General features: G+C 40.5%; 1 protein-coding gene across 1 annotated transcript; it reads left to right on the forward strand.

Annotated features, from left to right (window-relative positions):
- Nucleotides 1–1964: 1964 nt before the first annotated feature.
- On the forward strand, nt 1965–12656 carry lfng (LFNG O-fucosylpeptide 3-beta-N-acetylglucosaminyltransferase). The gene is made up of 8 exons (XM_077527378.1): nt 1965–2490; nt 8972–9020; nt 9151–9253; nt 9327–9480; nt 9567–9652; nt 9727–9892; nt 10091–10176; nt 11413–12656. Exons 1-8 carry the CDS (start codon nt 2086–2088, stop codon nt 11477–11479), a joined length of 1116 nt encoding a protein of 371 aa, XP_077383504.1. The 5' UTR covers nt 1965–2085; the 3' UTR covers nt 11480–12656.
- The last annotated feature ends 4581 nt before the right edge of the window (nt 12657–17237 follow it).

Consider the following 17237-nt stretch of genomic DNA (forward strand, 5'->3'; position numbering starts at 1 on the left):
CCTCCACTCGATCCCTTTTGGACGCCTTCGCATGCACAAATGAGGACAAAAGAGCTTGTCAGGAGCACAAAGACCACTTCTAAGTTATGTCCTGTGTGGCCCGCCATCCAACACCTGCAATGGAATAGATGCTATTCCACAAGCCACCTTCATCACATATAGTGTCGCTGTGCGTTGCTGAGGCGCCGAGCAGCTGCGTGACGCTCTGAACGGGCCTTTGGTCAGCATCACTGGTGAAAGCCACCATTTGAATAATAAGTGTGCAGGAATGGCCAACTGCACTCGGTTCCTCCAATGGTCAACGAAGAACAATAGAGGCTATTTCTGCAGCCCGGACACAGCTCACGGTCAAATGAACCCAAATGAAAAACACAAAACAAAAGAATGATTTTAGACTTGGATTACACATTAAATCTGTCTGGAAGCAAGGTGAGCTAGTGGTTCGAACATCAACCTCACATTTCTGAAGATTGGAATTCAAATCTTTGCTTGGCCATCCTGTGGAGACTGCATGTTTTTTCACCATATAGTCTAGATTCCTCCCACAATGGCAATATGTCCAGGTTGTAAAGTCAGCTGGGGAACAAAAAGGAAACATTCCCAAAAATTCACTGAGCCGCCAAAAAAAAAAAAAATTATAAAATAAAGGGTGCTTCTTTGTTTTTAAGTTTTTTTGGAAAGAGTAAAAGTTGTGTAATATATCTAGCAACAATTAAAAGTGGAAAAGAAAAGCCAATCAAAAAATATGACAAAAAAAGTCACCTTGTTTCTTGCTGTATTCTATTTGAATTGAGCCCCTTATAAAGCTCAATTTGACTGCAATTAAAATAAAACATGTTTCAGCTGTATAATTCTGTGGTTCTCAAACTGGGGTTCCCGGACTCCTCTGGGATCTGTCAGCCATTGCTTCCAGTCTGGAAAATAGTTGTAATAATGTTTAAAATTGCATAGCTATACATGGGGACAAGCACTAAAATAAACCAATTACTCCTCCCTACTTTAGATTCTGGTCAATTAAAAACACTGATGTGATTGATGAATCATACAGTCAAGTGTACTGTGTAAAATCTGACATCCATGAGTGAATAAAGTAATCTTTTTTCGAGTACAAATGCAATGCAATTTTTTTGACCTCATTACATCTCATTTACCCCTTTTCTTTGATCTCATAACATCACAACTTTTTCCCCCTCTAAAAATATGACTTTGGTATTGTAACAAACATCACAACTTTCTCAAAATTTCTATTCTTGAAGAGATGCCTAGTGAGTGGTGGGAAGTGATGAGCTACTTTGTTACTGTGCTCAAATATATTTTTCAATTATCTGTAATTATGTTTTGAGGGCCCTTTGTTCCCTACACTGAGAAAGACATATCTGTACTTCATACTCCTTCCTTCTCAAAATTGACTCGTTACATATTCAACCTCAGCGGATAATGATGACACTATGTAAAAAAACGTAAAGATAGAGAGAGAGGTAAAGTCAACCATGAGATTGATTTGCTTAATACCACCAGCTTCATCGTTGTAAAAAGTTCACATTCACCTAATCTAAAAATAAAACACTCATATTTGGCTTTTTTTTTTTTTTTTTGTAAGTCAGTCCACAATGTTAGCAAATAAGGTATGGGAGACATTGTTTTGATAGCACAAAAGTCAATTCAATGCTTGCTAGTACTTGGTTTGCTGGTTCATTTTGACTTTTGCTGTACTTACTCTTACCTATGTACAGACGTTGAATCACTACTTCTACCACGCTTTATAAATATATTAAAAAAAAAGTATAGAGCATGAATACTTTTGCTGCCTTTATTCATAAGCGCAAAACGTTTGCCAACACCTGCTACCTGTATACGTATTTAAATCTTCTCCTGCTTGTACTGCCTTCAAGGACCTCCCAGTGGGCGTGGCCATAGAGGAATCTTATAAATTGGCCCTCGTGACGTCGCGCTCAGTCGCGAGTTCGCAATGTACCGTGTAGGACCTCTTTAGCACTTTCTTTTTTATTTTATTATTTTTTTAAGGCTACAGAACTTACCATATGGACTTTGCGTTGGAAATTCGTTATTTGTTTTAATTAAACCATGTTGAAGAACAACGGAAAGAAGACGGCCATTTGCCTCGGCACGGCGGCGGTTCTCTGCCTGCTGATGTTGGTGGTCGCCGTGCGGCATCACGGAGCTCAAGTGGCCGCGGGGGCCACCGGCCAGGAGGACACTCGGTCGTTACCCGGGCTCGAAGCGTCGCAGCCGGCGGAAGACGGCGGGCAGAAGGGATTCTCGGCGTACTTTGGCAAGCTGAGCCGCGGGCGCAGGGAGGCGGAGAAGCCCAACGCGCGCTCCTCTGGCTCCGCGGGCGGCACGGCAACACCGCCGGCCGAGGACATCAGACCCGATGACCTGTTCATCGCGGTGAAGACCACCAAGAAGTTCCACCAATCCAGACTCAACCTGCTTCTGGACACTTGGATCTCTCGGAGTATGCAACAGGTAAATATGAACTTTATGCACCATGTTTAGTAAAAGAATTTCAGCTAATATGGGGATGGCTTTAAAGTAAACAACACTGATTATCTAGTTTAAATTTACTCACAAATGTACTTAAATCAATGTGAAATCTGGTGTAGTCTGGTTAGTTGAACAACAGGTGGATGCAGGGTAATTGTAACTTCTGCCATCTAAGAGCATTTAATTGTTCTGCTTGTCACTATATGTCACTGGCATAGATAGATGAGCAAATATATATGGTTTGTTGTTGCGACTTTTGGCTCGCAACAGTGAGTCGCTTGGTTTGTTGAGTTTGCAAAAAGTGGTTGAAAAGTATAGGGTGTACACCGTACACAATGAAAGATGGATCCTTACGTTTTTATTTTATTTTATTTATCACCACCATAAGTGACAAAGAAATACCCCCCCCCCAGCCCCATCCTGCATATGTCACTTTTTATCCTGCTCTGAGTGATGTGCCTGAGAACGAAGGGGCACTTTCAAGCATGGGGACTCCCCCTATGCCCCCCAGCCCCTTCCACTCTCTCTATTATGCCTCCTCTTTTTGAGGTGTCCCTTGTGAATGCAATGGATGCCTCCGCGGCAAGCACCGACTCTCCAAGCGCCCTGTCCCCCCTCGTTTGCAGTCCTGGCAGGAACAAAGCCGGGTCTTTTGGGGACGGAGGGGGGCTGAAGAAAAGCTTTCCCAGCGCCCCGTCTGCCCTCTCGCTTTCCATGGGAACACAAGAGCGCCCGAGTCTGGGTCAAGCTTTAACGGAGGGACGGGGGGCTTCGTCTTCAAGGGGATGCACGTGGGACAAAAGGGGGTGCATGAGAAAATGTGGCTGCATAAAGATGCCTGGTCAAAGTGATTTCATCCTGCAGACAGCGGTGTCACATTGGCTTTAAAATCCGCCCGACTGAACCCCCTAAGTTAAAAAAAAAAAAAAAAAATCCCATAGAAAAATAAGTTACATAATATCTTTGATTAACTCTATGAGCAATGTTTGAAGCAGAGCTGAAATGATTAATGGAACGACTCCAATAGTTGGATTACAAAAGAATTTGAAGTTAAATCTGCATCTCGGAAGCTTTGCAGTGACCATTTTCCCGCATAGACTTGTCGGATTTGTCCTCAATTCTAGAATGTAGTTCCTTTTTGGGTGATTAAATTCAGGCATGTACAGTACCCGTGCATACAGTATGTTGCCTAAGTGTCCTAATTGTTGATAATGACTGAATCATCACCAGTGACAAAAGTCAAAGATGTCCTGGAAGGCAGCAGGCAAGTGGATGTGATGACAATCAGAGACCAAGCAAGGCCACAATGCAAGAGGGAGTTTCCAGCGGGGAGGGCACCAGGTGGTCAGGAGACGCAGAACAAAGGACGTCCCCCTAATGGCGGCCATATGATGCACGTACATATGGCCGCTGCTCATTCTCACGCTCAGCTGATGAACATCTGTGGCGTCGCGATGGCATCTGTGCCTCTTTAATGCTCGTGGGAGTTTATTTCTGGTTTTACCCCCAGATAAGAGTGGGATGTCTTCATCTTTTACACGGGTGTAGATTATCTTCTGTCCGACACAATGGCGCCTGTTCTTTTGAGTCGGGGCATAGTGCAACTGGTTAGCATCACATGCATGCAACAAGCCCTCATTAGCTTTTATTAGACCATAAGTGTTTATCAGTATTATAATACTGGAATTCCTATAACAACAACTGTGACAGTGTGTTTTTTTCCCCTTAATTTTAATATATTAAACCTCTCTCCGTAACAATTTTGCCAACTATATCGTTATGATAGGCTTTTTTTATTTGACCATTTATGACTGAAACGTCTTCTAATTAGTAGATTAACACCTTAGCTGTCCACAATGGGTATTCCTGCAAGCCCCTGGCTCCGTTTTCAGACTGGATTCTGTTCAAATTTCCTGCCCTCTGTCTGCAAATGTGACATCGTGCGCGCTGTGCATGTGAAGAAGGGTGTGTGTGCATTTTACGGCCACAGGTGGCAGTAGCGATATTGAATTTTCCGCATTCAGTAGTTTTAAAAAAAAACATTTTATCTATCTATCTATCTATCTATCTATCTATCTATCTATCTATCTATCTATCTATCTATCTATCTATCTATCTATCTATCTATCTATCTATCTACACACAATTTCAAAAGTGTCATCTTTAAAGTTCAAATTTTTTTTAAATCTGTTTTTTTAAATTAAAATATTAGGCATATATTTAATAAAAATCTTTGGACATGTTTTGTACTTTAAAACATGCACAGCTTCCTTGTTCAATTTTAAAACCTTCAAAATATTTCAAAAATATATGTAAAAAAAATACATTGGAAAACTAATTTTAAAGCCATCAAAGCCAAGTCATTATTGAAGTACACCTAATGTGCACTTAAAAAAATAAAATAAAATTATATTTCACTCCAATTACGTCCAATTTTATTGTAATTTTGATTTTTATTCGGGATGTTCGATGCCACTTTTTTTCCAGACCGATACCAATGCGAGTACTCAACTGTTGAGTAGTCACCGATGCCACTAGTACCTTTGAAACTAGGGATGCACGATAATGCTATTTTCAACCGATACAGATAAACCAATAATTTAGAAGTGCCGATGTCGATAACCGATAAGTAAGCCGATAATTGTTTGCAAAATTAACTTGAATACAAATATCCTTTCCAATCCTACTACAAGTCTAACAAATACATTGAAACCTTGTATAAACTTTGCACAATGTTTCAATATATGTAAAGCACCATGAAGCTGAATTTTGATATGAGCCACAACCATAACAGATGGACCAACGTGGCATGTCTATAATTATTGCTGGATTTCTTTATTATCTGGTTTATCTGTAGGAAATCAAATTGCTGATAATTATCGGCAGGTTTCTCTATTATCTGGTTTATCTGTTTGACGGCAAATTGGTCAATAATTGCCGATAATTATCGGCCACTGATATTATCATGCATCACTATTTAAAACATAAAACATCCCCAAAAAAACACAACGATAGATTATTTTAAAGAAAGCCCTATGTGTCTCAAACTACCATTTTTCTTAAAATTCCTTGAAATGTTCTATTCTTCTAATTTGTATTTCCTAATTGTAAAATGGCCACAAGAGGGCGGCTGATACTGGTATTGGCAGCTGTCGCGAGTACCGATACCATGACATAAAGTCTGGTATTGACCCGATACTGATACCTGGCATGCCGATCTCTAATTTTTATGTACTTTAAAATATACATATAGATATATATTTGATAATAACCCAAATGTGGTTGCCAAATATGGCCTGACAGAGAACATTATAATGATGTATAAAAATAAGGTAGCAATCTAACAATGGGTGCTTTAGTGAAAATGGGTGGACCTCGATAAAAGGGAGAGTGTGACTTTTTTTTAATTTTTTTTTTAAGAACGCTTGTGTGTAGGTTTGTTCGATCGGGTCAGGGAGGTACACGGGGGAGGGCGCTGATGAATAGAGGGAAGAGTGCCCGCTGGTGCATTTCCTTCCTGTGGAGCTGGAGGCAGCCATGCAGGCACCACGCACGTTCAGCTCAGACAGGGGGCCATGTCAAGCCTTCCTGGAGTTTCAAGTACCCCCCCGGCCCCTCCTCTCTTATCTCAGCTTCACACACATGCACTTGATTTGCATGTAGTGAAAGTAACTGCACGTCTCCGTGTCAGTTTAGAAACAAAGACAGTGGGGTGAAGGGAGGTGCTGTGCGGAGTTAACTCCCGCAGCTGTATGCAAATGCTGGCAAACATGTTGAGGATTTACCCAGCAGAGACTTTTAGCCGGCATTAAAACTCACAGCATTGTTCTCTTCACAGCAAAGGAGGGGGTGACGTAGTGAGGGAGTGAATGGACGCATAGTTTTTGATTTACTAATCAACACTCGGATCCCAGCCCCCACTTCCCGGCTCCGCCACCTGCCATTAGCTGGCCCATCGCGGCGCCATCATCCGGCCCGCTGCTCTGTTTGACTGAACAAATAAAGTCTCATGGCGGTGCGCTTAGTGAGTTTGCCGCACAAACAGCGCCAGACGTCTGGTTGTGGGGGGGAGAAGGGCGCACAAAGAGGTCAGGCTCTGCTCTTTGCAATAGGGACGGTTAAAATGGCCGTCATATATACTTTTATTGTTTAAGAATTTTGGCAAAGATTCCATACATTTTCAATAGTGCATCCCCTCTTTAAGATTAGCGTGAGTTGGAGCCTAACCCCAGCTGATTTTGGAGTTTTTATATGAACTTTATAAACATATATATACTTCCATAAATTGTACCATAAAGGAGCAAAAAACAGAACAGAAAAAAATATTTACATTACATATTTATATTAGGAAAATGGCGACAAAATGGTGCCTTAAGTATTGCTCTGTGACTGACTAGTATCGTCTGCCTTGGTGAGTACTCGATGCATTGAAATACGGCCAGTATCTGCCATACCTAGTAGGGCTGCACGATATTGGAAAAACATGCGATATCCGATATACTTACTGAACATAGCGATATCGATATTATTGCGATATTTAACATGTACCTGAAGAAATTAAATTTTTATTACCTAATGAAAGAAAAACATTTTTCATGGGGCAAAATAAGCAACCTTCATGTAATCTTAGTTAATTAATTGTAATTATGTCTTGATAATTTTCAACTGTTGAATGGCGATACACATTTTAGTTAGCATCTGACTGGTCAAATTCATATAAAAAGCATAAAATTCCATATAAAACTTATTGCGTGCCTTTGCGATATGCATATTGCAAGGGCCAATATCGCAATATCAATATTTTTTCGATATATTGTGCAGCCCTAATACCTAGACAAGTGCTATAGAAGATAGATTGATAGATGCTGAAAAGTCAAAGGGCATAAAAGTCAGATCAGAACCTGCACAGAGTGAAGCTGCAGTATACGTAACGATAAAGGAAGTATGCTAGAATATCACAAAAGACAAAATGTGTCCCTTTTTCTGCCTCCGCACCAAACATTCTACTCCACTCCCCCGAACAAAGTACAGCTCACGCACCCTGCAAATGGCGTGTAGAGACACGTGGCGCCAGACAACGGTGGCGTGCTGCTCGGCAGGTGCCGGCTCACCTGAAGTGTAAACAGGTCGACTGTTGGCCAGCACCTGCTGCCACACAACAGTTCTTTGATGCCTGCGGTCATTTATGAGCTAACACTTGGCTTATGCTCGGAGAGCTGCGTGAATGCATGAATGAGACAGCGAATTGGGATGGATGCGGGGGGCCAGTCGGATGATCTGCCTCTCCCTTTTGTGTTCTGTCGTCTGGGATGCTTCGGGGGTGGTTGTACGGTTGCCATGGAGTGAGTGTGAAGCGGCACAAAAGGTCTTTATGGGAGCAAGAGGCTGTTTAACTCCGCAATGTGATTTCCCCCCGTCATAAAAGCGCCGCTGAATGATGCTAATCACTGCGCTTGTCATAAAGTGAAGCGACGCATGAGCCATTGTGGGCAGGAGCGTACTGGAGTTCACACAACATTTAGTACACATGCACAAGCTGCAGCTGTATCAAATGTTTATGAAGATATAAAAGATTACAAAAATAAAAAATAAAAATCTTATCATTCTATACACGAGTAGTCAGTGCTCATGCTAGCTAGCTAAAGCATTATTCATATACACAGGGTTTTGGAATCCAGGTCCAGAAAGTGAAAACCCTGAAACAGTTTGGCTTTAGCCACAGGCGCTTCTACTCAACAGGTGGAGACTCGGACAAGCTCGTTTACCCACCAGTTGAGGAGAAGCACCTGTGGCTAACTCCAATCTGGTGCAGGGTTTGAACTTTCAGGACCTCATTCAGCTTTCTGGCGATGTATCTTGTTAGCGAAATAATATCACAGCTGATTGACTTTCATATACTGGTAGTTTTTTGTTTTTGTTTTGTTTTTTTTTTATTTGTTTTTTTTTAAATGTCGAATCTACCAAACTAGATGGTGCTAATGCTAGCTGAAGCTGGAGGCAATTTAGGGTTCTGCCGAAACCTGTAGTCACTGGACAACACACTCTTACCAACTGAGCTCCAGCTGCTTCATTTATTTGTTTAGCAAGCTAGTTAGCAAATGTAAATTCAGCGATGTATATAATGAATTTTTTATTTATTTGGATTTTGAAATTATACTTTAGGGGAAATTCAGTTGGGTAACATATATTCTATTGTGTATATCTCTTGTTTAGCTATAGCTGGTGCTACATTTAATGAGCTAGCTAACTAAATGTATCTTTACTGAAAGCTACAAATTACAACCACAATAGCAAACATATTGTTAATAAATTAGTGTCAATCAAAAAAGAGCATTTTTTTTTTTTACCGGCCAATTTTAAAAAAAATGTGTCACACTATTTTGTGTACCTAATGTTGTAGCCTGTAAATATATACAATCAAGAACTCTAATGCTAATGAGTAATTCCACCTGTTTCTCCGCAGACATACATCTTCACAGACGGCGAGGATGAGGAGCTCAAAAGGAAAATCGGTGAGACATCCCGACGCGGAATATTTTTTCTCACAAGGATTTGTATTAAGTTGCTCAAGGGAAAAAAAAGAGGCACCATTGATAGATGCTTGGGCTGCATGTCATAACTCTTGTTCATGTATGGCCGCAGGGAGTCACGCCATCAACACCAACTGCTCGGCCGCTCACAGCCGACAGGCCCTTTCCTGCAAGATGGCCGTGGAGTATGACAAGTTCATCGAGTCGGGCAAGAAGTGAGAGTTTGAGACGGAAACACGCACACACGACACGTTGAGTCAAGGTTCTCACGATGTATTTGATGCTCAGGTGGTTCTGTCACGTGGACGACGACAACTACGTGAATGTTCGCGCTCTGCTCAAGCAGCTCTCTCAGTACCAGCACACCCAAGACGTGTACATCGGAAAACCCAGCCTGGACAGGCCCATCGAGGCCACGGAGAGGCTGGGAGACAACAAGATGGTGCGTAGGCGATCACTTTGTAAAATTGTAGTATTTTTATCCTCCGTTATGGAATGACGAGACGTTTCTCTGTCTTCCTGGTCTAGAAACCAGTCAACTTCTGGTTCGCTACCGGAGGGGCAGGCTTCTGTGTGAGCCGCGGTCTGGCGCTCAAGATGAGCCCGTGGGCCAGGTAAGATCAATCTATTTTGACACCATCAAGACAATACTTTATCCACGTCTTACCTACGTGTGGCGTCCCTCCAGCGGCGGCCATTTCATGAACACGGCGGAGAAGATCCGCCTACCCGACGACTGCACCGTGGGCTACATCATCGAGTCAGTGTTGGGCGTCTCTCTCATTCGCAGCAACCTGTTCCACTCGCACCTGGAGAACCTGCAACAAGTGTCCAGATCCGAGATCCACAAACAGGTGAGGACTAAGATAAACAGTCAAAGATACTGTATTTAGTGTTATACAGTATGTAGGCATAACAACCACTGCCAATACTGTACAGTACTCGTAAAAATACACCAATATTACTCAAGTGCTCCGTCAGGAAAAAAAAGTGGTGCATCCTTAGGTCTATTACACCTTGTTTATGATTGTCTCCATTCATCTGCCCCTCAGATCACTCTCAGCTATGGGATGTTTGAAAACAAGAGCAATATCATCAATTTGAAAGGAGCTTTCTCTGCAGAGGAGGATCCATCCAGGTGAGAGACAAAACATTAGGTATACCTGCACCACATCTGAATGTGACATCCAAGAGCTGCCTTTTCAAATACAACACGATCATACTATTTTTGATTCTAGAGAGGGGACACCTTTGTGAAGTCAGGGTTTATAAACTGACCGTACCATTGTCAGCCTTTGCAGGGCAAGTGACCGTATTGGTGAATTAGAATATTTTAGTTGAGTAGCTCAAAAAACATTAAATCTAATATATTAAAGTTCCATTAATCACATAGGAAATTACTTTCAGACTACTGAATTCTACTTATTTTTTTATATTAAAAGACATTTTTATGATGTAAAATTCAAACTTATTGAGATTGTAAATTTTTGATTTATTATTAGCTGTAACCGATAATCATCAAAATGATTGAGGTGAAATTATGACATATTTTACTCAGTGTATTTCATGACATATCCTTGCTTAACAAACAAGATTTTGAAAATGTATCTGTATCTGTCTTGAAAAAACAAAAAAAAACAACACCCAAACTATAAAATCTTGAGGCAACAAAGTGCTGCACAGCTCCCGCAGAGTGAGGGAAGTAGGGAAGTTCTTCTCAGGCAGTTGAATGAATGGATGAATGAATTTTTATTTCTCAAACACACATATAAAAAGAGAGAAGAAAAAATATATATCTACTCAAAGATATTAAAAATTATATAATACATACAAATATAACCTATACACGTGTTTGAAGAAAATGAGTAGGAAGATGTCTAAGAGAGTTAATAAATTTATTCTCAAACTATTTTCAATACTTTTACATGTGTGAAAAGAACAACATAGTGAATGACCTCTAGGATAAATTTGTGTGATCAAATATGAAATTGACCATTTTTGGACATACGGCATTTGCACCTGACAGTGGACAAAATGAAATTTTGCCCAGCTCCTACATCAACCTTTATTGGGACACTCATTACACTTTTTAAATAGAAAATTATTGTAGCACATTACATTGGTTATCCAAAGAAAAACATGTATCTCCAAATTTGAAACAGAATCCCTGTATCTGCACCTTTTCCCAGATACTAACCAAAATTGAATAGTAAATCCCTCCTAAATAACCAACCAAGTATCCCATGCCGGTAATCATTCAAGTTGTAAATGCCAACAGCTAATGTATTGGATGTCACTCGCTTGTGCAGGCATACAGTATGTACACGTCATCATTTTGAAGCCCTTGTTAACATGTTGTTGGTGCGCGTCACAGGTTCAAGTCGGTGCACTGCCTGGTGTACCCCGACACCCCGTGGTGTCCGCCCCAGGTTGCCTTCTAGGACGACCGCTCCTCCCTCATCCTCGTCCTCCGCCTCGCCTCGGTATCTGAAAGGCGGGCGAGGACCAGCGTTTTTGGTCAAGTGTCAAGACCGCGTCGCCGCTGGGTTCTTCCAGCGAGCGCTGCGCGGCCTTTTTCGTGTACGTGGGCTGCTGTGCGGCCCGCCGCTTACGGGACTACCGCCACTTCCAAGTGGATTTCAATGTTTGTTTGTTTTTTTTTAGTTTGCAGGCAATCACTTGAGCTTTTTGTATATGTTGCTTGTAAATGTATCTTGCAATTCTCATAGAATGTATTTCATATTTCCATGCCCTTTTTGCCAGCTTTACGCCGTCTTTGATATTTTTTAATGTTTGCTTTTTAAAAATGGGAACGCTTCAAAGCATTTGGATGACTCCGGACAAACACTCTCATGTGAAGTTTTTGTTGTGCTTTTACTTAAAGTGTTATGACCTTATCTGAAGTTCATCAGGATGAAGCACTTTGACCTCTTAAAAAAAAAAAAAAAAAAAGTCATCCTGGAATGACTTCAGATTTGTGTCAAATCTAACAAAACCCCTGCAAAACCTCTTCTATTTGTTTGTATGTAATTTATGAATACGCTCCTTGCATGCGTTACAATCAGAAGGGAAATAATGAACGGGAGAGTTTTTGATTTGGCTTTTTTTTTTTTTTTGCTTTGAATTATTAGGATTTTGAATTGTGGAAATATTGCACAGCTGAATTTCAAATGAGCTGATCCTCGCTCTCGGAAAGTCGCTTGCCTACCAAGATTCGAAGCAAAGAAAATCATGTGTTCTCTTGCACAAAAACATGATTGTTAGTAATACCATCTTGCTTGTGGAGTTCTGCGACGTGACAAGTTAACCTGAGCAGCATCAGTGTCTCTGCATGGAGTCGACCCATATTGGGTCCCGTTGTACATTATGATGACTACAGTATTGTATACTGCGCCTTTGTTAGCGGCCATTTTGTACAGGAATTTTTTCGAATGTAACGTGTTTTTTACGTCTGCCTTTTTTTTTCTTTTTGATTGTATTGCACTGCTTTTTATTCTCCAGCATCTGGAGGGTTGGAACAGTTCATTCCCCATAATGACGTCTCAGGGTTTATGATCTGTTCCTGCTATTTAACTAACACGGGCCCCATGTTGGGGGCCGAAAACATCAAAAATAAAAGTGCATTCACTAAAACGTCTGCATCTTCATTTTCTTCCATCATGACACGTGATCACTGTTTTGATGCCTTGTCCAGAAAAATCTGCTTTCTCAGAATGGAGTTCATACAAAAAGCAATCAATTCCAATGAGTGGGAAATTGATATCATGGGGCTGCATTGTCGAGAAAAAATCGAATTGAATTTGGTGCAGCATGTCATTCAGGGTTTTGCTTTCGGTCTTGTTTAAATCTATGATGGTGCCATTTTTTTCCTCTACTAAATTCAAACTGCAACACAAAGTCCAGAGGAAGTTACGTACGGTGATTTATAAGATTAAGGAATTGTTGAAAATACAAAATGTCAATAAAGAGTAACTTTGGATCCATAAAAATCTAATTCCACTTATGCACATTATAATTAATTTAATTTTAAAAACTATATGTTTTTACAGCATTAAAAGCGGTTCTGATAATCATGGATGGATGGATTAGCATCTTTCAATAAAATATGGATTACAATGATTAACCCCTTTAACAAGGACAAAAATATGTACAATACTTCAACTCAACCACAACCAATGTCCTTTGGAATTTGGAAGCAGGGTGATTTATGAGACTTAAAGCGACACACCTATTAATCATTTTCCAGTATTGGATTAGGTATTGTGTACCAAGAATAAAACTGCAAATATCTTTGGCATCTTATTCCCTGAATTCGATCTTACGGTGTGGGTCGTGGGACGCCATGTTCATGGTCACATGATCGTGATGACGCATCCCGTGCGTAACCGAAAGCCGTCTTTGTTCATTTCAGTGGGAATTTGTTGACGTAATGGGCGAGAAAAAAAACATATTTGATCCCAAATACTGCGCCCATTCTGTTCAGAGTAAAATCCTCAACACGTCCGGTTTCATGCTATTCCGTGGGGGGGGTGGGGCAGTGGCGGATGGCCGCTTCTAATGTGGGCTAAAGCATGCTTAGCACACGACATGTAGCTTAGTCTAGCAAAGTACAAGTCACCCGGATGCTAACCGTCCACTTGGACTCGCCGATGGCTGGATGTGCCAGTTTTATCCGGCTTTCGGTTGGAAACAAATCTTTGGTGTGTCCTCTGTGGCTGTACTGCGTTTGAAGAAGTGCTTCTTTGTTGTAAGGTGAAATTCCACCTTTGATGTCCGCCGTGGGACGCGATAATTCCTCGTGAGTTCTTTGTTGTCATTCACTCAGTGTATTTTGCGCACGCGATATGTCACGATGATCACGTGACTGTCCAAAATGCCCAATACAGTACTTAACGTAAAAGTATTCATGAAAAGTGCTATAAAATCACAATTGTTCAACATAAATTGGCATGTTTTTCAGGGAAGAGTTGAAATTAACCATTTTACATCCATAGTGACCGACTATTCTTTTCAACGCCTATTTGAAGTTTTGAAGTTTGAAATTTATTGAACATATATATATATTAATATAAACACATAAACAAATAAAGAAAGTAAAAAGTAAAATAAATAAAATAAACATACAAAAAATGTCAATTTATATGTTCAAGGGAGTAGGAAAAAGTTGAAAACAATTTTATAGTTAATACAGATTACAGCCAAACAATTTTTTTATGGCATTGTTTAGAGTGTTGTCATCGTCAAGTAGGGATGTAACGATATCCAAACATCACGATACGATATTATCACGATATGAAGGTCACGATACGATAATTATCACGATATTGTGGGGGCCTTGGCGATATTTAAAAAAAGATCACAATATTGTAAAAAAGAGAGCTCATACTAAAAAAAAAAAAAAAGCACAATATTCTGCTTTTGTACATAACAGCAATGCATATAAACGACCTACAATCTCTAATAACAATATTGAGGCACTTACTTGCTAATGCAAGCACACATTGATCGCTTCACAAGCAAATTATTCATCTGACAATTAGCATAGATTTTAAAAATAGAAGGCCAAAACATCCCTAATGAAAATTACATTGCACTAATAAACCAGCCACTAGAGGGTGCTAGAACTGCACAAATGGAAATCAACCTGACTTTTTTTAACAGATGTGTTCCTTTTAAATATTGTGAACATGACGACGACGTTATTGTGGCAGTTTTAATATCGCGATATCACGATATTGCCCTTATCGTGACATCGCTATCGTCAAGATACCTAAATCCTGACTTTGACCTGTACCACAGTACCACAATACTGCCCGACACTGATACTACCGCTACAACTACTACCTACCAGCACGGAAACAATATTATATCAATAAAATAGGGGTGTTAAAAAAAAAAAATCGATTCGGCGATATATCGCGATACTACATCGCGCGATTCTCGAATCGATTCAATTAAAAAAAAAAATCGATTTTTTTTTTTTTTTAAGAGCTCAGAATTGTTCATTCGGTAGTCTTACCGATTCAACGTCTTATCATCATTGCCTTTTTTTTTTTTTTTTTTTTTTTTTTGTGTGTGTGTGAATCGATTTTTAAACTTCCATTTTTAATGGAAAAATATTCAACAAAACGTCTGACTTCGGGTTAGGGTTCACACCTTGAGCATGGAAGAATGTTATATGAACGGAACATTAAGCCTTAATATTTTATTTTAATGCTGTTCAAACATGAAACAGATTACAACCTCTATAAGACTGAAATTTCAGATAAATAGATAATACATTTTCATATAAATCTTACACTCTACAAGCTTACTGATTAGTATTTTCTAAATTTGAATGAAAAAAAATCGCAACAATCGAATTATAAATTCGTATCGGGATTAAACGGTATCGAATCGAATCGTGACCTGTGAATCGTGATACGAATCGAATCGTCAGGTACTAGGCAATTCACACCCCTACAATAAAATCAATGTAATCATAGAATCATCATGGCACACCTTGGAATTTCAAATTCTTTCTATTTTTAAGAGTTCACAATAATGTTGTGCAAAGGGGGCTATTAAATGAACATGATTATTAAATAACCAATGTTGTGACGTGCATTTGTTGCATGGTGAACCTAGATCGATACATTTTTAAAAATAGCAGTTCTAAGACAAGCCGTAGTGCCATTTTTGACGAACTATCGCGGTGCTTTTTAGAACCAGTACGCCGTGCAAGCAAGGTCTCTGATTTCCTGTTGCTGCCGCCTTTCCCTGTCCTTTCTCTGCTAAGACTTTCAGAGAGAGTTTTCCTGCTATGGTAGTTACATATTTCCCATATAAGACCATTTTGAAGATGACACTTTTGAACTCGAGCAGGAATGTTAAATCGGGGCTCTGATGTGGGAGGTCTGATCTTGCTCGGGTGCCCTCAAAACCGCCTCCTCGTGTGGCGCGCACCCGCGGTCCCCCTTGTTCCACGTGCACGGCGGCGAGCATGGGAACATGCATGGTCGCAAACTTGCAACAGCAAACTTTGGTCTACCGCCGAAGACTAGCAATTATCTTTAATAACGGCCTGCTGCACACATGTGACAGGCGGCTGTGTGGGAAGGATGCCGAGGGATTATTGTACAAATATCCTTCAGTTCATGAACTGGAGACTGTAGTCTGGAGGAAACACCAGGGGGGTGCATGGGAATCTTTCCATCACTGGAAAAGATCAAACTACATCTAGTTGCACATTTAACACTTGCCAATTTAATAATCCTCATGGTTAAATGTTGCGAGCATGAGGGAAGAAGCGCTCGCTGCCTTCCCTCGTGGCCTCGTAGCTATGAAGTGGCGCGAGGACACTTTTGTCGCGGCATAAAACAACTCACCCATCAAGCAGCCTGGAGAATTGTGTGTCATCTGGGAAGATTTACGGCAACTGTGTTAGAGATGATCGATGCGTTAGACAAGACGAAAAGACTCCCGCGTTATCCACATTCCCTGCAAGGCAAAACGATGATTATGATTTGTGGTGGGAATGTTTGCACCGCTCTAACTTTCTACCATGCATGAGTTAATCCTCTATTGCTGGGAAAAGTTTATTTTACTGAGTTTTTCCACACGATGACTTCCTCTTTAGTACAAAGAAAGCTCACATCTACAATGATGATTCATGTCCGTGACTGCTGGGGTTTCTGAATGAAATAAACAGCATGAAGTACAAAGTAGCATCTTCGTCTTTCTGTTGACAAAACTCATTCAAAGCACTTTTTTCAATTAAGACAGGTGAGCGATTGTTTTTCTCATTCCAGATTTTCAACATTTCCATAATTGGTCTTTTCTACAATGCGAGAATGCTAAAAGCTCATTCAAAGTCTAAACAATGGAGAGTGTGTTTTATTTAGTGCCATCTAGCGGTGTACTAATAGGATGCAACGATTTTGAAGCATGCACACTACGGTGCCTCAGAGAGACCAAACTTTGTAAGACTACCACAAATTACTACCAATTAAAATTTGAATGAGTGAGCAGCCCAGCCCAGCCAGCAAGAGTGGCTAGCAAAAATTTGTTGGCGCAGCTAACAAGAAGAGCTAGCCAGAACTAGCTGGAGCCGCTAACAAAGCTAGCGGGAGAAGCTAGCAAAAGCTAGTGAGAGCAAAGCAGAGGGAGACAAGCGGTGGGAACCCAAATCACGGTACTCAGTGATGACCATCTGCAGAA

This window comes from Festucalex cinctus, chromosome 1, assembly GCF_051991245.1.
Source record: "Festucalex cinctus isolate MCC-2025b chromosome 1, RoL_Fcin_1.0, whole genome shotgun sequence".
Classification (NCBI taxonomy): Eukaryota; Metazoa; Chordata; class Actinopteri; order Syngnathiformes; family Syngnathidae; genus Festucalex; species Festucalex cinctus.

What these genes read in the sequence shown, in the direction of transcription:
- lfng (XM_077527378.1), top strand. Translation starts at nt 2,086, where the DNA reads ATGTTGAAGAACAACGGAAAGAAGACGGCCATTTGCCTCGGCACGGCG. An exon ending in GGAGCTCAAAAGGAAAATCG is followed by an intron (nt 9,021 to 9,150) that starts GTGAGACATCCC and finishes GTATGGCCGCAG; the next exon opens with GGAGTCACGCCATCAACACC. An exon ending in GCAGAGGAGGATCCATCCAG is followed by an intron (nt 10,177 to 11,412) that starts GTGAGAGACAAA and finishes TGCGCGTCACAG; the next exon opens with GTTCAAGTCGGTGCACTGCC.